This window comes from Protopterus annectens, chromosome 9.part0 (assembly GCF_019279795.1).
Source record: "Protopterus annectens isolate FY-2018-M chromosome 9.part0, PAN1.0, whole genome shotgun sequence".
Lineage (NCBI taxonomy): Eukaryota > Metazoa > Chordata > Ceratodontiformes > Protopteridae > Protopterus > Protopterus annectens.
This window is the reverse complement of record NC_056743.1, coordinates 784,196,908-784,217,510: the sequence shown is the minus strand read 5'-3', so window position 1 is coordinate 784,217,510 and position 20,603 is coordinate 784,196,908. Positions and strand designations below refer to the sequence as shown.

Sequence of the window (20,603 nt, the reverse complement as noted above, 5' to 3'; positions counted from 1 at the left end):
TGCATCCCACCCTCCTTCGCTGTTGGAGGATCGGGTGGATAATTCTATTTTTAATTGGATTATGGAGTCTCTGATTCCCTTCTGGGTCTTATCTACACAAGTTGATTCATTGTTACATGATATTTATGCTATCTCTTGCAAACAAGATCTGGGTAATCTTCCCTGAGCATCATTGGGTAGGGCATAGCCTCGAGCCAGTGGAACTCTCAAGCTTTTGAATTAGGCCGAGTTGGAACTGAACTCAACCAGCATAGAATAAAAGTGAGATGGACAACAAACATGGAAATTTATGGTGAGTACATAACTTCTTAATTTTTCTCATTATGGAAACCGACCCAGTTAGATACAGTTTATTTGAATATTTCAAGGAATCTTACATAACTCTTGTTAGTTTTGTTTTGTTTTCATTTTTCATGTTTTTATTTGCTTTGTATAGTATTTGGAATCTGTGCAACCACTGACAGATGACCAACAGTTCAAGAGAATGTCTGCACTGGCAAAAGATTTTGAGCTAAATCTTGCTCCTCGCCTCCAGCGATACTTGAAAGTGAAGTCCTGGTGGTCTTCAAACTATGTAAGTAAAATTATATTTTTCGTTATTTGTATTGTTTTTCTCCCTGGATGTTATGCTAAGGAGGTAATAAGAAAAGTCTGTGTGGAACTCAAGACTTTTTAATTGCTAAGTTGCTGCAGACATCTAAGCGACTGAATTACAATTTCCTAATATTGTCTGAAAGTTTTTAACTTTAACAAAAAAAAAACTCTGTTGTAGTAGTGGTATTGCATGAAATGCCAGAAGTTGAAGCAGCACGACTATGAAAGTACCCTGCTTGCTTATGCTATAAACTGCACAACTAGGCTTTTTTCACATTGGATAAAGCTGGGGTGAGATCATGGTACAGTGGAAAAAACCTGTGAAATAGCATTAGCTACATTGTCGTAACTGAAAAGAGAAAGGAGATTCCCAAGGCTGTGTTGTCTTTCTGAAACATTATTTCTCATCACTTGATCTCCTTATTGGCTAGAAAAGCTTAGTGAGAAGATGATATATTTATGTTTATACTGTAGAAGAGATTTACTCTTCCAAAATGCCTGTAAGTGGATGTACAGTGCTTGTTTGTGATTGTTTGTGACCTGCGATGTACTTGAGTCCTTTTCAGTATTAGTTTCCCTGCTTTGTCCCCATGGAGTACCAAGATAGGCTGCATCTTCCCCGTGCCGCTAAATAGGATTAAAGTGGTGTTGAAGAGTGAATGGAAAAAAAAAAAATGCACATAGCTGGCCTTAGGCATAAACAACTAGGTGACTGCCTAGGGCACCGGTCTAGCGGGGGTGGTTTTCCAGTATTTATTTATTTATTTTTGTAGTAAATAAATGGTTTGTTTAAAGTGTGTTGAATAAATACATAAAAAGCTGAAGAGTAAGATAAACTTTGAGAAAAATTAAGAAAAAGTAATCTGGATGGTGTAGGTAGACCAGAATGGGAACACCAGGTGGTGTGAGGGGGTGCTGTGGAGCCCTTTTGCCTAGGGCACCAATTGACTAAAGGCTGGCCCTGATAATGCAGAGTCACAAGTATACATTTATGCTTTCACATAGTAGGAACTTAAAAATGTGATCCTTAACTTCGTTTTCTTACCCTACTTAGTGTAGGCATGGCTGATTTCAACAAACTACCAACTAAAATAATTTCACGTAATGAGCCAAGGTCTCTGTGAATTGATTGTCATATGGATTATAACTTGTGAGAATATTTTTTATTGGGATATTACAATTTGTGTGGTTAAGCCCAGTCACTAGACTTGTATTGAGCACTTGAAAAGTGATGTTCATTGATACATTGTTTCAGTAATGCTGACAGATTGAACATAATCTGATAAGGGTACTGCACATCTGGCCTGTATACTAAAGCTTAGGCACTCCTTCAACATGCTTTATATTTGTCTTTAAAGTGAGGACTGCTGCATTTTGTGTGTGTGTGTGTGTGTGTGTGTGTGTGTGTGTGTGTGTGTGTGTGTGTGTGTGTGTGTGTGTGTAATATACAACTTTTCACATGGATGGTGATGGTACTGCCTGTGACTCCTTGTCAGTGGTTCGTTGTTTCTCTACAAATGTGGGTAAGGCGTCAGGTTTTAAAAACACACCTGCTGTGGACATAAGATTTGACCCCATGATACTCTTGACTTGCACATCATGTGCCTGGAGGTGGAATATGAGCAATTCTGTTGCGACATATGCAACACCTCAGGCCCTTGCTCCAGCTTAAAAAGTAAAAATTAAGTTCATCTTAAAAAGTATCGTGCTGTCAGAGGCCTTGGAAATGAAAGATGACTGAAGAAATGTTGAAAAAAAGGGAAAAGGAGGGGAAAAAAAATGAAAACCAGATACTTCCCCTGAGCACTTTTTTCCAGGGTTCCAAGGCCTCCCTCACAAGAGGCTTCAGCTGTCATCAGTTCAGATTATTCCTCATTACCTGGGCCAGTATACCATCGACCTAAGCCTGTATTTCTTCCTGACTGGTCCCCCAGGATGGAGTTTACCAGTAGCCTACTCTCTGAGTGTGAGTTCTTGAAGATGTTCTTCGTCTCACATTGCTGCAGTCATAACCTGTGGGTAGTCCGCTGTCCTCGGTCGGCCCGAATACCAAAGAGTTAGGCTGGAGTCGGTCATGGTCGCCCGGAGCTGACGTCAGTACGTAGTAGTACTTAAGCGCATGACCGACGCCATATCCTCAGTCTTTCTTGCCGCGTGGTCCGAAGCAGAAGCAGCGTTTGCAAGTGCCGTTCGGCGTTCTGAAATTTTCAATTATCGAGTTTCAGACCGAAGACCAAGTTGGGCTAAGTACCCCGTTGGGGAAAATTTTTGTCTTTTCTTGCCTCAGTTAATCCGGATGTCAGAAAAAGTTAATAATTGTATTTCTTGTGGGAAACAGATACCTCATAGGGACTATCATTCTCTCTCTATTCCTTGCTTGGGGCCTGAACACGACGTAGTCGGGTGTCGCTTTTGCGCTAGATTTAATAAGCGCACCATTAAACGAAGATTAGACTGTGCCAGGCTTGTTTTCGGTAAGCGGTGTAACTACAACATGCCGTCGGATCCTCCGCCCGCTACTGCTAAACAGCGAAAAGATAAATCTTTAAGGTCTAAACCGGATGAGTCGTCCGTTGCGGACGCCGGTTCTATGGAACCTACGGTTGAATCTGTGGATCCAGCCGAGGTCTCGGCTGAATCCCAGGGGGAACCTTTACTTTTTACAGGAGTTGGCCTCTCAGGAGTTAGGCCAGGCCGAGGGTGCTTCTCAGGTATCTGTAGTTCCATCCTTACAAAAGGTTATTAGGCCTTCTACCTCAGTGACTAAAGGCCATGCTAAGGCTAAACCTGGTCTTACTGGTACTGGCCATAGCCCTAGTTCTTCAGGTTCTGTCCCAAAAAAAACATATGTTGAAAATGGCAGAGGATTTGATTACTTTGATCAGGGGTTCTATGCCCCCTCCAGAGAAGAGGCCTAGGGTGGAGACAGATTTAGAGGGAATGGAGCATTCTTCAGACTACTCCTGAGTCCTCAGCTGAGGATATTCAGGATTTCCCTCCCTATTCAGATTCGGATGCAGAGGATTCCTGTCCTTCTGCTTCTCCTCCAGAGGATTTTTCCTTTTCTGAAACTTTACATTCCATGAGGGAACATTTCAAGTGGGAAGGTCAGGATTTTTCAGATTCTCGAAAAAGGCTTAGGGAATTTTTGTTTTTGCCACAACATAGGCCTTTGGCTATTCCCCCTGTCTTGGATGTTGTTCAGGATGTTTTTTCTGAAGCTTCTCTTAATCCTGATTCTTTACTCCCTGCCCCTGTCAAACCAGACAGGTATTACAGAGTTCCAGAGGCACATAAATATTTGTATAAGAGTCCTAGAGCTGACCCGGAAACTATTATTCAAGGGCCGAAGGGTGTCAGGGCTTCTGTGGTTAAGAATCCAGTTCCTTTGGATAAAGATTCTAGAGCGTTGGATAGGTGGGGGGAAAAGTGTACACCTCTTCTACGTTAGCTATGAGGGCTTTAAATTGCCAGTTTCATATGCTGAAGTATCAGAACTTTTTGTTAGGTCAATTGAAATCTAAGGTGGATGCTTTATCTGAGGGTATAGAGTGCAAGGAATTGCAGGAGTTGGTTCATGCTTCAGATCAAGTTGGTAAACATTCCTTGCAGTGTGGCTTCGATGCTCTTCAGGCTTCATCCAGGGTGGCTGCTACTGGTTCAGTTATTCGTAGACATGCCTGGCTTAAGGATCAAAATTTGTCAGAGCATGTTAAAGCTCGGATTTTGGATGCTCCTCTTCAATCTGAAGTTCTTTTTGGTTCCCCTGTGGAGTCAGTTTTGAAAAAGATGGAAGATAAAGCTAAGTCTATGCAGACGGTTAAGGATTTTTTGCAAATGCAGCCCCCTAAGTTTAACAGGAATTGGCCTGCTGGAGGATGGTCCTACCCTTCTTCGGATTTTCAGTCTAAGGGCAGGTCTAGACGTGGTAGGGGCAGAGCTCACGCTCAGGATTCTTTCAGACCTAGGACTTGGAGTTCTCCTGCACAGTCTTCTGGTGAGGGCAGGGGTCAGCCTTTTCGTAAACAGACCCAATGACCTGTATCTTCAGCTGCCAGATCCTTCTTTTCTGGCAGCTCCTCTAGGAGGAAAGTTGGCACTTTTCAAACAAAACTGGCATTTGGTCACCCAGGACAAATGGGTGTTGGAAATAATAAATCAAGGTTACAAGTTTTATTTTCACACTTTTCCTCCTTTCAAAGGCATGCCAGATGTACCTCCTCCGCAAAGGCTGGAGGCTCAGGAACAAATTTCTTTGCTTTTACAGATGGGAGCAATCCAGGTGGTACCTCCGTCAGAAGTAGGCCTAGGGTTTTATTCCCGTCTATTCCTAGTGCCAAAGAAAGGAAACACTTGGAGGCCAATTCTGGATTTGTCCATTCTCAATACCTACCTAGACATTCCAAAGTTCAAGATGTTAATATTACAACAACTTCTGCCTATGCTAGGCAAAGATCACTGGATAGTAACTCTGGATCTCAAAGAGGCCTATCTTCACATTCCTATCAGGCCCAGCTGCAGGAGATTCCTGCGATTTCAGGCTGGTACTTCTCATTATCAGTTCTCTGCATTGCCCTTTGGTTTATCTACTGCCAGGGTGTTCACAAAGTTCTGGCTCCTGTAATAGCTTTCTTCAGACAGAGGGGAATACAAATTTATCCTTATCTGGACGATTGCCTGATTCTTGCTCAAGACAAAGACAAGTTACTTCAACATCTACAGTATGTAATGGCAGTTTTAAGGTGCCTAGGGTATTCTGTGAACGAAATAAAGTCCAGTCTAGTACCCTCTCAGGACATGTTCTTTCTGGGTGTGAGACTGAATACAGCTTCTCAGATGGCTTTTCTGACCCCGGACAAACAAAGAACTCTTCACCTATACTTCCAGCAATTATCAGTACTGTCCAGGCTGACTGCAAGGACAGTCCTTCAAGCCTTGGGGTTCATGGCATCTTGCATTCTAGTACTTCCCAATGCCAAACTGCATATGAGGAAGCTACAATGGTATCTCAAAAGTGTATGGACTCAACACTGCCACGATTTGGACACTGTCATTCGGATAATACCTTGCATCCAGAAGGAATTCTTGTGGTGGGCGCAGGAATGTCACCTAAACAAGGGACTGTCTGTGACCCGACTAGAGGCGAGTCAGATCATAACGACGGATGCCTCAGACTTGGCTTGGGGAGCACACTTCAATGGGAAATGGATTCAAGACACGTGGCCTCCCAGACTACAGCATTTGCATATCAACATGAAGGAGATGTTAGCAGTCCAGTTTGCCCTGATGGCTTTCAAGGGCTTACTTCAACCAGGACAGGTGTTGATTCGAACAGACAACACAACAGTCATGTGGTACATCAACAAGCAGGGGGGAACCCATTCTTACCCTCTTTGCAGACAAGCAATGATATTGTGGGAGACTGCTCTGAGTTTGCACATCACTCTTCAAGCACGGTTTCTGCCAGGAGCACAGAACTCCCTAGCAGATGTATTGAGCAGACAAATTGTGGACCCCACAGTGGAAATTGGATCCTCAGGTATTCCAACAGTTGACAGTGGCTTGGGAACTCCAGACATAGATCTGTTCGCTTCTCCTCTAAATTTCCAACTACCAAAATTTTGCACAAAGATGTTTCACCCAAAAGCTTGGAAAGTGGATGCTCTATCTTTCAGTTGGAACAACCTTCACGTCTATGCTTTCCCTCCTCTGCCTCTCCTTCCCAAGGTACTCTTGAAAGTCAGGCGGGACAAGCCTTGCATGATTCTAATAGCACCAGATTGGCCACGTCAGCACTGGTATCCTCTGCTGAGGAGTTTAATTCAGGAGCCTCCTTGGCCTTTGCCACAGCTCCCTCACTTGTTGTCCCAGTCAAGCAATCATTTGCTCAATGTCAGGGTGCAGTCCCTGCATCTAACAGCCTGGCGTATTCTGTTTTAGAGCCTGTGGGGTCTCAGCTTCCTCAACAGGTTTTACATGTCATTTTGGAAGCCAGGCGGCCCAGCACTAGAAAAGTTTATGCTGATAAATGGAGGAGATTCTTTCTTTGGAGCACAACAAAGGGCTTTGATGTCTCGGTGCCTAATTTGAGTTTTACACTACAGTACCTTACTGAATTACTAGACAAGGGTTTGTCATTTTCCTCTGTGAAGGTTCATGCTGCAGCCATTTCTGCTCACTATGATTGTGACCCTCCTTTATTTTCTCACCCTTTGTTTAAGCAATTTCTTAGAGGGCAAAAATATAAGACCCCATGAGCTCCTACTCCTTCCTGGGATCTCAATTTTGTGTTGGAGAAGCTTACTTTACCTCCTTTTGAACCTGCAGCTACGTCTGAATTGAAGTTTTTGTCTTGGAAGACTGCTTTTTTGTTGGCCATTACTTCTGCTAGGAGGGTATCTGAATTGCAGGCTCTCATGGCAGTTGAACCCTTTCTGATATTCCATAAGGATAGAGTTTCTTTGCGTACTAACCCTACTTTTATGCCAAAATGTGGCCTTGAACCAGTCTATCCATTTGCCTACTTTTTATGCTGATCCTCAAAATAGGGGGGGGGAAGTCTTGCATTCTTTGGATATCCACAGGCAGCTGCGTTATTATTTGAGCAGAACTAAAGAGTTCAGACAGACTCAACAGTTATTTGTTTCCTTTGCTTTGGGTTCACAAGGGAAAGCTGTTTCAAAGCAGACTATTTCTAAGTGGATTGGTCAATGTATTGCTTTTTGTTATTCTCATCATGGGAAGAATGTTCCCGCTGGGATCAGACCTCATTCCACTAGGGCTACTGCCACATCTACTGCCTTTTTGAGGGGGGTAGCTACTAAGGATATTTTGGAGGCAGCTACTTGGAGTTCAGTTCACACTTTTACTAAGCATTACCATCTCCCTCTTTATTCCAAGTCTAGGGCTGGGTTTGCCACTGCAGTCTTACAGGGCATGTTAGCAGCTCCTAATGCTTTTTAGTTTGCCAGCCTCCCTTTTCCTTTGCTTTGGGATTCTACCCACAGGTTATGACTGCAGCAATGTGAGACGAAGAACATAGTACAGTTTTGTACCTACCATAAATGTAGATGTTCGAGGATCCACATTGCTGCAGTCCTATTTTCCCTCCCTCCTTCCCCTCTATAGTTTGGGGTTGCTGTTGTTCCTTTGGGATAATTGTTATTTTCTCCCTTGTGGTTGTTGGGTATTTTCTATTTTGGCTCTGGCCTTTCCTTTTTAAGGCCTTCTGACATCTGGGGCAAGAAAGACTGAGGATATGGCGTTGGTCATGCGCTTAAGTACTACTACGTACTGACGTCAGCTCCGGGCGACCATGACCGACGCCAGCCTAACTCTTTGGTATTCGGGCCGACCGAGGACAGCGGACTACCCACAGGTTATGACTGCAGCAATGTGGATCCACGAACATCTACATTTATGGTAGGTACAAAACTGTACTTTTTTAAGTCTTCCTCCTTCCCTCTAGAGCTCCTTTCAGGTCTGCCATCTCCGGCAAAAACATTTCTGATATACAATGGGATCAAATGATCAGAGGCTTTTTTAGGTTCTGGATATTGTATTGCAGTATGCTTCCAAGGAAGATTGGTTTGGGCCAATTAGTCTATTGATGCTTCTGCCATGACATAAATCTTGGTATGTGTGATCATATTTATCACTGCTGTGATAGCTTAAACTATATGGGTTGTATCCTGCTAAGAGTATAACAGCAGGCCACCTTCCAGAGTTTCAGGGCACCTTCCATGTACCCAAACCATTGAACAGCTCAAGCTGAGCTTGTAAAAGATAGGTTTGTGCACCAAGCACTTTAGAGCTTTCCCACCACTGAAAAGAGTGCTCCTCTGTGGGCTTTCAAGGATTGACTGTCTATTGTGCTATTCTGTTGTGAGACAGATAAGTTCCCTTTGGAAAAATGCGTGTTATTATTTAAACTTAATTTTCTGCTAAGGAAAGTATTTTTAAGCTAGGAAATGCTTAGCATGCTTTTAAATGAGAGCTCATGTTTGATCTGATGTTGTTTTTATTCGCTCCTCAACCTGTGAGCCTGGATCTAAACCTTTGATCTGACTCTGCTGCTTCTGTAGCTTAGGATCAGACCCTCAAGCTCCTCCATTACCCACAATGCCTCTGCCCTCCAGATGACCTCCGGTCTCGTTTGCCACGCTTCAAGCAAGTCTGGATTTTGCTTCTCTCATAGCGCCTTGTGGGGTTGTGAGTGAATCTACAGCTTAAACCTAAATCTATCACTCTTCTTTATCCTCTAAACAACTTTCGGGTTTTTTTTGGGGTGGGAGGGAGGGCATTTCTTAGTCCTCTATAAAGCCTTTTATATACTTAACATTATTAGAAGTTTTCCTTTTTTCCCTTTTTGTCCTTTCTTTAAAAAAAAAAAAAAAAAGTAAATAAATAATACCCGTAGTTTTCTCTTAGTGTATTATGGCTGAGAAATCTGACAAGCCAATGGGATTTAAAAAATGCACCTCCTGTGGGCACATGATCCCACAGTCTGATACCCACAACTAGTGCGTGTACTGTCTATGTCCCAATAACTTTGATGTAGATTGCGACATCTGTGTAGGTTTCAATGTATACATTTATGCTTTCACATAGTAGGAACTTAAAAATGTGATCCTTAACTTCGTTTTCTTACCCTACTTAGTGTAGGCATGGCTGATTTCAACAAACTACCAAATAAAAGAATTTCACGTAATGAGCTTTTAGTGACCGTCGCAACAAACAAATTTTGAAGGGCCTTCTCCCTCAGACTTCTCTACAGATGGATCTTCTAAGGAGTCAGGGTCTCAAACCCCCACTAAAAATCAAAAAGAGTGCAGGGAGCACAGAAAATGCTCTCCTGCCTAGTCTCTAAAAAAGGGCTACAACTGAGACACCTGCAAAGACCTTGAAATTGTTAGATCCAAAACATTTGGATCTGACACGGACATTACTGACTCCTCCTCGACACCATAGTTCTAGGTCCCCCTTGGAAGTTGTCTCCAGCCTTAAGGTATCTCTTTCTTCAGGAGACCCCACAGAACATTCCAGACCTCACGGCAATTCATCCTCCGTTAGATCTTCCTGAAGTCTTTCTGAAGCAGAGGTAGACAGGATGATGAGATTCCTCAGGTTGCAGATACAGATGAAGATTTTGCCTGCTGTGGCCCCCACCAGATCTGTGAGCCACCATCCTATCTTTGTAGCATTGTTAACTGCTTCTCAGATCCGACCTCTTGCTTTGGAAGTCTCTGATCCGTAGGTTACTGGAGTCAATACTTTGACCCGATGGCCCTTCCATCCTTGGCTGCAATGACCTCTCTGATCCGATCAGCTGCACTTTGTTGGAGAACTATGGATCTCCAATCCGAAGCATCGGCATCAGGTCTGAGGGAATGTCCTCTGCTTAAAAGTGTTTGGAGCAGTTATTTTCCTTCTGAACCTCTGCGCTGGACAGCTCAGCTCCGACTCCCCATGCAGAACTTGGGATCCATGAGGGTCCAGGGTTGTCTTCTGTGAGAGCTCTGGGTCCAGAGGGACTGCCAAGGACACCTCCATGTCCTTCTGCATTTGAGGTGGTGGAGAGGGTGATCTCCCAGCTGAAAATGACTTTGACTTTACCTCCTTCGGATTCTACTCCAATTCTGACTTCTGTGCCTGAGCCTGCTCATTGTCCACTTCAGGGACAGCTAGACCCTAAGAGCTTCCGAGTATGTCTCCCTGTGGAGCTTCCCATTTTTTCTGACAACTCCCCTGGAACATCCTACCAAGGAGGTCCCTCACATGAGACTGTATAAAAGGAGGCATCTAGATTCCCCTCTGGAATCTTTGACAGAAGACACGGACTTTGATGAAGGCGAAGGGTCCCCAAGATCTCCACCTGATGTCTCCTTCGGACACATACTTCAAATGCTATGTCGAAGTGGTTGGTCAACCCAGAGCCCTTTCTCAGAGGAGTCTGGCCCATCTACCTCTTGGGTGACCCCTCCTGCAGATGACCTGATAGACTTCATGTCCTGCAGAGGCCTGAAGAAGTTAACATATTTTTAGTAAACGAAAGTGCTAACATACAGTTTTTGTTTCCTAGCCTTGTGCTTTTTCCATGTTTCATTTTTTTATTAGTTTGTTTGCCTCTGTGCTTACATCCGAGCAAGCTATGAGACACTAGTAATTGCATGCTGTTACCCCCTAATGCCTTTAGCATGCATGACCGACTTCCCAGTCCTATTTCAGCCCTATTTTGTGAAAACTAAGTTGAAAACGTAACTGAACTTTGTCAGTTTACTTTGCTGTGCAAACTAAGTTGAGAAGTTATAATCTTACATGCAATTTTATCCGGTAAATCAGCTTAGAGTGTACTGTGTTTTCTTCTGGTTACATCAAGCTGATTCTGTCTGCATTCTGTAAAGCAAGTGGTGGCAGCCAATCAGAGTAGCGGAATCCAAGCCACGACTTGCGTAGCACCTCCACTCCCCAGATATGTTCCCATTGTTGTTTAAAGGAAAGCGTTCTTGCACTGCTGCGGCTCCTGCCTCTGGACAAAATATGGGAAATACAGACTCAAAGCTGAATTTTAGAAAGGCTGTAATCCAACTCACCACCAAAACGCATGTACTATAAACCACCAAAATGCAGGTACTATAATTAGATGTAAAGTGTAGAAATTGAAGTCTGTGTATTATATTTATTAACTGTGTCTGAGGGAGTTGGTGGTATGGAACTGCATGTTTCTATGTATTGCCCCAAGTCATACTGGCTCCTAATTTACAAATTAATGTACTGCATGATACTGTTGTTGACAGGTATGTATGGGTGGGTATTTTGTTGTTTAATCTTCAGTTTGTTAGTGGATGTAGGACAACAGCTGTCGCTTTGTTTCCAGGAGGAAAATCGAGAACTGGAAACAACATCGGCTACAGATAAACACAAGGAAATAGCAAATGGCAAGGAGGAAGCTAGGACGCAATCTCTATACCTGAAGGCTGGAAACAAATACCCCCTTATCTGACCACTAGAAAGGCTCTCACCGGTGTTTACTGCCAGGGTACTTTCCTACCGCTTTGGCTTCTTTCGACGGGTGGTTTACGCTTGGATTTGGGGTATGCAGGCCACATGGGAACATGAGATTGCCCGCCACACCTTAGCTCAGCACCGATGTTCATCGTGCATACAGCTCCAGTCATAACAGATGGGGTTCTCCTGCCGTCAGGCGGGTCCTCGGACAGCCGAATTCCAAAGTCTAGGTCTGGCGTCAGTTGTTGTCGCTTCTTCCCTGACGTCAGTGCGACAGGGGTATAAAAGAACCAGCCAACGCCATTTTCTTCAGTCTTTTTTGCTGTGCGGTGCCCGAAGCAGAAGCAGTTCGCAAGTGCCAGTCGGCCAGCTCCTGAGATTAAAAAAATTTGGAACCGAAGTCTTCTTAAAAGCTAAGTACCCCGTTGGGGAAACTTTTTCTTGCCTCGGACCGATGTCAGACAAAGTTAATAATTGTATTTCTTGTGGGAAGCAAATACCGCATAAGGATTTCCATTCCCTCTGTATACCTTGTTTAGGCCCAGACCACAACGTCTCGGTCTGTCGCTTTTGCGCTACATTCAACAAACGCACTATTAAGCGTCGGGCGCAGTTGGCCCAGCATTATTTTGGGAAAGCATTTAACTATACTATGTCGTCAGATACTCCGACTCCGGTTTTGTCTAAAAAACGCAAAGACAAGGACTGACACTCGAGGTCCGTGGCCTCTACCGACACCACGCCAAAGCTGACTTCACGTGGTCCGGTTCTCAGCGAGGCGCCTACGCAGCCCCTGATTACCGACGACACATCTTTGGCGGTGTCTCCTGTACCCGAGGTCGCAGGCTCCTCGGCCCACACCCTGACTACAGATACCGAAGCCACGCTTGGCATTGAAACACAGAATGTGGACAGGTCCACCTCCACTCAAGGTGTCTTCAGACCTTCCTCTTCTTTCTCCATCAAGGCTTTCACCAAGTCTAAAGCTACCATGCACCCTAAGAGACCAGCTACACAGGGCCCATCTCCAGGCCCCATGCCTAAGAAACAGATGCTTAAAATGGCTGAGGATTTAATTACTCTTATCAGAGGTTCTCAGCCACCTCCGGACAAAAGAACCAGAGTGGAGGAAGATTCCCCCTCCTCTGATCAGGGCTCCATTATTTCAGAGCACTCTGATTATCAGGAACAGTCTTACTCTCCTTTTGAAGACTCTGATGCAGAGGAATCTATTCCTTCTGTATCCCCCCCTGAGGATTACTCATTTGGTGAAACTCTGCATACCTTAAGGGAACACTTCCACTGGGAAGGCCAGGATTATTCAGATTCCAAGAAAAGGCTCAGGAAATTTCTTTTGTTACCCCAGCACAGGCCTCTGGCTATACCTCCTGTCCTGGACATCCTAGATGATGTTTACTCGGAGGCCTGCCTTAACCCAGACTCTCCCTCCAGCTCCAGTTAAGCCTGACAGGTACTACAGGGTTCCTGACTCACACCAATTTCTATACAAAAGCCATACTGCTGACCTAGAAGCCATCTCACAGGGGCGCAAGGGAGTTAAGGCCTCCATTGCCAAAAACCCATTGCCTTCCGAGAGAGATTCCAGATCCTTAGAAAGGTGGGGAAAAAAGGTATATACCTCGGCTACCTTATCCATGAGGGCCTTAAACTGTCAGTTTCATATGCTAAAATACCAACAGTTTCTGTTATCTCAATTGAAAAGTAAAATGTCACAACCTGAACAACCAGACATGAAGGAGTTGCAGGATTTGATGCATAGTGCAGAACAAGTGGGTAAACATACCTTACAATGTGGTTTTGATGCTCTAGAGGCCTCATGTAGAGCTGCTGTTACAGGCTCAGTCATACGTAGGCATGCCTGGCTCAAGGAACAAGCCTTGCCTGATCATGTCAAAGCTAAATTACTAGACGCCCCTCTTCAAAAGGATGTACTATTTGGGGCAAATGCTGAGGAAGTATTACGGAAGATGGAGGAAAAGGCTAAATCAATGCAAACTGTGAAAGAATTTCTACTGGTTCAACCCCCACGTTTTAGTAGAAATTGGCCTTCCAAAAACTGGTCCTTTCCTGCCACAGACAGAACCCAAAGAGGCAGATACAGGCGCCCGAGGGGCAGAGGACAAACACAAGGATCGTACAGAGGCAGACAATGGCAAGCTCCTACACAAAGAGGTGGTGAGGACAACTCGCAATCTTTCAGAAAGCAAAACCAATGACTTTCCACTTTGCATGCCAACCAGGTCTCAAATGGCAGCACCCTTAGGAGGAAAGCTGGCACTATTCTCAAAAAATTGGCATATTGTCACAAAGGACAAATGGATCCTGAACATTATAAACAGAGGCTACAAATTCCATTTTCATACCCTTCCAAAAATGAAAGGCATGCCAAACCTGCCACACAATCAAAGGGCAGAGGCACAAAAGCAAATTTCAGATCTTATAAACATGAAAGCTATCAAAGAGGTACCTACACACGAACAAGGTCAAGGTTTTTATTCCAGGCTATTTCTGGTGCCAAGGAAGGGCAAAGATTGGAGACCTATTTTGGATCTTTCCATCCTTAACACATTCTTACTCGTACCAAAATTCAAGATGCTCACTCCACAGCAACTTTTTCCCTTGCTGGGCAAGGAGTCTTGGCTGGTAGCATTGGACCTCAAGCAGGCATACTTGCATGTCCCAATCAGACAAAATTGCAGAAGATACCTCAGATTTCTTGCAGGTTCAATACATTATCAATTCTCTGCATTGCCCTTTGGTTTATCTACTGCGCCCAGAGTATTCACGAAATGCCTGGCATCAGTAATTGCCTACTGCAGACTTCAAGGGATACAAATATACCCTTATTTGGACGACTGCCTGATCCAAGCGGACAGCAAGCACATTCTTCTGAAACATCTGGCTTATGTAATAATGTTATTAAATTCTCTAGGATACACAGTCAACAAAGAGAAATCAAGACTAATACCCTCTCGGAAGATAATTTTCCTGGGTGCCAATTTGGACACAAACACCCAGATGGCCTACCTCACGCCAGAGAAGCAGGGGCAACTAATTCAATATTTCATAACACTGGCAAATTGCACCAGGCTGACTGCAAGGAAAATCCTGCAGGCTCTGGGATTCATGGCATCTTGCATCTTACTAATCCCATGTGCAAAGTTGCATATGTGAAAACTACAGTGGTACCTAAAAAACATATGGTCTCAACACAGCCACAGTTTGGAAACAATAATACCACTAATTCCATGTACTGCAAAAGGAATTTCTGTGGTGGGCTCAAGCATGCCAAACAAACACAGGTCTTCCATTCAGCAAGCCTCAAGGAAATCAAGTCATCACAACAGACGCCTCGGACTACGCCTGGGGGGCGCACATGACAAACCGGTGCATTCAGGGCAAATGGACCCAAAAAGAAAAGCACCTTCACATCAATTAAAAAAAAATGCTAGCAGTGATAAATGCTATTACAACCTTCAAGGACCTTCTACAACCAGGTCAGTTATTGATAAGAACAGACAACACCACAGTTATATGGTACATAAACAAGCAGGGAGGAACACATTCTTATCCCCTATACAGACTGGCCATGTCACTTTGGAACATGGCCATGGACTTACAAATGGAACTACAAGCATAGTACTTGCCAGGCAAGGAAAACACGCTGGCAGACAACCTAAGCAGGAATATGACAGATCCACATGAATGGAAGTTGCATCCAAAAGTTTTTACAGAAATAATTCAAGAATGGGGAAGGCCAGACATAGATCTCTTTGCCTCCCACAAAAATCATCAATTGACAAAATTCTGCACAAGGATCTTCCATCCAAAGGCCTGGAGAGTGGACGCTCTCTCTTTCAGTTGGACATCAATGACAGTTTATGCCTTCCCACCTCTTCCTCTGCTGCCCAAAGTCCTATTGAAGACCAGAGCAGACAGACCAAAGATGATCCTCATTGCTCCGGACTGGCCAAGGCAACACTGGTACCCACTCCTGAGGAGCCTGACACCTTCCCCACCATGGACCCTGCCTCTAATGCCTCTTCTTCTGACTCAGCACAGCTTCAAAACTCTTCACAGTCAGCTGAAGACACTCAATCTAGCCGCATGGAAGATTCCTTAGCATCACAGCAGGCCCTGCTCTCCAAGGAGGTGCAGGATGTCCTTTTGGAGGCCAGAAGGCCATCAACTAGAAAAGTTTACTCTGCAAAGTGGAAACGTTTTTGTGTTTGGAATGAGAAAAAGGGCCAGTGCCCTGGAAAACTGAATTTACCTCAAATACTACAATATTTGGCCGAACTGCTAAGCAGTGGACTTTCGTTCTACTCCATCAAAATCCATGCCTTAGGCCATTTCTGCAGAATACAACACTGATCCACCTTTATTCTCTCACCCTCTATTAAGACAGTTCCTCAAAGGGGCTAAGAATTTAAGACCTCCAAGAAAACAACCAATACCTGCTTGGGATCTTAATTTCATTCTGGAAAAACTGACTTTGCCCCCCTTTTGAACCAGCTGCCTCATCAGATTTACAATATTTGTCCTGGAAAACAGCTTTCCATCTGGCTATCACTTCAGCTCGTAGAGATTCAGAACTACAGGCTCTTATGGCTGTCCAGCCTTTCATCATCTTCCATCAGGACAGAGTTTCATTACATACCAACCCGTCCTTTATGCCTAAAGTGGTATCCAGGGTAGCCATAAATCAGGCCATACATTTACCTACTTTTTATCCTAATCATCAAAACAAAGGGGAGAGATTACTGCATTCCTTGGACATCCACAGACAACTGCGTTATTATTTGGACAGAACAAAACCTTTCAGAAAATCAGAACAGCTTTTTGTGGCCTATGCGGTAGGAGCTCAAGGAAAGTCAATATCCAAACAGACGGTCTCAAAATGGATAGCCCACTGCATACGCTTTTGCTATTCCTTTCATGGCAAAAACTGTTCCTACAGGCATTAGAACTCATTCCTCCAGGGCCACAGCCACCTCTGCAGCCTTCCTCAGAGGAGTTTCCTACCAAGGATATTTTAGAAGCAGCCACTTGGAGTTCTGTGCATACCTTCTCTAAGCACTACAACCTACCATTATACTCCAAGTCTAGAGCAGGCTTTGCCACTGCAGTCTTGCAGGGCATTTTGGCTCCTCCTAGCTCCACCTAGTGCCTACCACCCCTTTCTTAGCTTTGGGATTCTACCCATCTGTTATGACTGCAGCTGTATGCACGATGAACATAGTACAGTTTTGTACCTACCATAAATGTAGATGTTCGAGTGCTAATACAGCTGCAGTCCAGGTTTCCCTCCCTCCTTCCCCTCTAGGGGTATTCTTTTATGGTGTATTTGCTTGCAACTACTGTTTTTTGATTATATTGCATTGCATTATTACATTATTTTATGTATTGCCTTCCTTCTGAGGGCACCTGACATCTGGGGCAAGAAAGACTGAAGAAAATGCCGTCAGCTGGTTCTTATACCCCTGTCGCACTGACGTCAGGGAAGAAGCGACGACAACCAACGCCGGACCTAGACTTTGGAATTCGGCCGACCGAGGACTCTCCTGACGGCAGGAGAACCCCATCTGTTATGACTGCAGCTGTATTAGCACTCGAACATCTACATTTATGGTAGGTACAAAACTGTACTTTTACCTGGCAGATGTATGGGAAACGAAGATGCGAGTTTCGGTTCAAGAGAGGGATGAGATTTTTATTTTCAGTTTTACAGACTGTGGCATTGTCTGTCGTATTATTTTCAGAAATATCTAATGCTAGGAGACGATACGCATATATCCCTTCCGTTTTAAGGAGTTTGTCTGTGGTTGACAGCGCCGCTTGCCATGCTGTCATAAGACAATTTCAAAATGATCTTGATGTCAGTTTACCATTGATTGTTAGATATGAGCGTAAGCATAAACGCAGGGCAAGAGACAGGTGGATGGAATGGGATCATGTACCAAGTATTTGACTAAGGGGAACTATATCTTAAATCTGTGCTCGTTCCCATTCCTTTTTGACACAACAAAGATTAGGCTTAGGGAAACCCTTCCTGGGAAGTCTATGTATAGAGACAACAAACATTTGTAATATTTTCTAAATTGCACAGTTTTAATGTGTGGCCCAAAAATATAATTACTTTTTGGATCATATATTTTTGTAATACATAAATAGTTTTCTACAGGGGATACTTCTACTTGTACTTTAAATAGGTAACAAGAGTACAGTGGCAGAGTTCCAATCAATGTGATATTTTAAAGGCCATTGTTTTTAAGATGCATTATTACATTTACTTTTTACTTAACTAGTAGTAGGTTTCAGGATGTATGGCTATGATAATATTAGATGGCATTGATTGTAGTTGTAAACCTACATTGAAATGTATGGCTGCTATCCTTAGAGGTGCAAAAACAATGGCCTGTAAAACTCTACTGACTTATAAATATTGTAAAGGGGAAAAAGTGAAAGTGTTGGTCAGACGTCTAGCATAGCCACTCCCTGGAGACATATTGGCGAAACATGATAAATACCTATACTATCACAATACTAACAGGTAGTAATTTTAATCATAAAGTGGAACATATCTCAGATATAGAGGGGAATAGGATGTCTATGCATAATTCATTTCAGCTGCCTGGGCTGTAACCAGTTCACTACATTTTAGAAGATCTGCACCCCAAGTTTCCTAAAGATGCATCATTAACAGAAACAGGAAGTTCATGTATAAGTTTTATACCATGGTATTTATTTTTTTGAAGATGGCAAAATGTCAATATCATTTTTTTCTAGAGGATAAAACCCTTTGGCCCTTACTGTCCTTCTGTATGTGTAGTAAACTTGAGTTCCTTGCATTTGAGATTAAACAAATTCAATTTGACATTCATCAGTATTTTTAACTGTGTCATGGGATTTAATCCTGCAGTGTAGTTAACAGTATAAATTAAACCTTCACAGGTAAAATAAAAACTTAGCAAAAATGCTGGAATTGCATGTCCAATATTTTTTTAATGAATGTTAGGGAGTAGAAAACATTTTTCATACAATAAGTAACTACCTTGTAAAGCTGTCTCTAAACATGTAATTTAATTTTTATTATGCTGTATTAAATATCTTATTTGAAATACTTTAAAACTTGTGTGTGTGTGTGTGTGTGTGTGTGTGTGTGTGTGTGTGTGTGTCTAAATATGTTTTTTTAGAATTTGAAGTGGTAAAACTGGTGCCTTCATGTCGTATGCGTGAGGTGACCGCTCCAGATCTGCAGAGTTAACACAAACGTTTGGTAATTTTATGCTTCTTCGGGGTGCCAGTTATGGAAGACAAAAAAAAAAAAAAGATCTCTTGAAGACAAGCTTTTTAATATATACATTGTATTTTATTGAGCCAGTCCTGTTTGGAATGCTTAACTAAATATGAAGTCATGATGATCACACTATGGAAAATGTCAGTGGTGCAAAGTGGATGTTGGCACTACCTGCAGGATGTGTTTCATTTGGTATAGTAAGCATTTCCTAGTAGTGCTATTCATGTTACAGACAAGAGTGCTTGTTTACACACACACACACGCGCACACACACACACACACACACACACGCACACACACGCGCGCACACACACACACACACACACACACACACACACACACACACACACGCGTGCACACAAACACACACACACACACATTCTGCAGTTATGTTTTATGTATTGGGACCTTAAGTTGTAATAATGCCAATAGAAAAGGGCTCTGCCTAAGTTTCCATATGACTGCAAGCTAGGAGCATTCACTGAATCATCAAATGACTTGGTCATCTTACAGGAAGGTTTATCCCAAATAAATTGTACCAAAATCACGGACTAAAACATATGCCAAAAAACACATTATTGTATCCTTTGGGAAGTCATCCACCCCCAGGGAAATACCACATTGACAATATGCCCCTAAGAGTTGACCCAGTTGTTCAGGGTTGGGAACTTATGTGGAGAGTGATCTACCTTTGACCCAACATATGCCGTTGTTGTAAGAAAGTCGATGTTCTTCGTGTTTCACTGTTGCAGTCATCACATTTGGGTTATCCCTGCCAAGGTAGCTCTCGGCCAGCCTGAATATCAGATTCTTAGTATTTCTGTGTCGGCTGCTGTTGCTTCAGGACTGACGTCAGGTTGGCAGTAGTATAAAATAAGGCAGCCGACGCCATTACATCAGTCTTTCTTGCCGTAGAGCCCGAAGCAGAAGCAGTTCGCATGAGTGCCGGTTGGCTGCTACCTGAGGTTCGTCTTCCGAATTGAAGCTGAAGTCTTCTAAAGCTAGGTACCCCATTGGTGATCCTTTTTTCTTGCACTAACCGATGTCAGAAAAAGTTAACAATTGTCTCACCTGTGGAAAGCAAATACCACACTGAGACTTTCATTCTTACTGCGTCACTTGCGTAGGCCCAGACCACGATGTCCCCCGTTGTCACTTCTGTGCTTTGTTCAACGCCAGAACTACACTTTGGGCCCTTATTGTAGCTAGATATTTTTGCTTACAGTCCTCTAGTTCCGATATGGCTTTGGTAAGCCATCCCACAGCAGATCTAACGAAAAAAGATAAAGATAGCGAGACAGACTGCACAGGTCCATACCTACCGACTACGCTCCCGTTAAGCTAGTAGTCAGTTTTCCGGTCCTCAGTGAGGCACTTTTGCAGCCCATGATGCCCGCTTCTGTGGATTCGCAGGCCGCTACTGAGACCTTTTCGGTGTCCGGTATGCCACAATACTCTTCTTCTAAGGATCCTGCGGTCATCTTTACCTTGGATGGGTTTAGAGCCGCTGAGCAGGCACCGACTTCCGAGGAAGTCCTTCACACTACCGATTTTCGGCACAAACAGATGACTTCTTTCGTGACTACCATTCTTTCAAAAACTACCGAGTTTCTTAGGCCCATGTTACGAACCACACCCAAGAAACCAATGACCCAATCTCAACCTGCTTCCTTGCCTCAGT

The 20,603-nt window shown here is 43.6% G+C and overlaps 1 protein-coding gene across 4 annotated transcripts in view; it reads left to right on the top strand.

Moving 5' to 3' along the window:
• Positions 1-20,603, top strand: part of CPT1C (carnitine palmitoyltransferase 1C) — a 1,701,035-nt gene that overhangs the window by 472,917 nt on the left and 1,207,515 nt on the right. For all 4 annotated transcript variants that reach the window (XM_044083414.1, XM_044083412.1, XM_044083411.1 and 1 more), the window contains exon 6: positions 437-574. In XM_044083414.1, the coding sequence (XP_043939349.1) occupies positions 437-574 (138 nt within the window). The remainder of the gene's footprint in view (positions 1-436; positions 575-20,603) is intronic.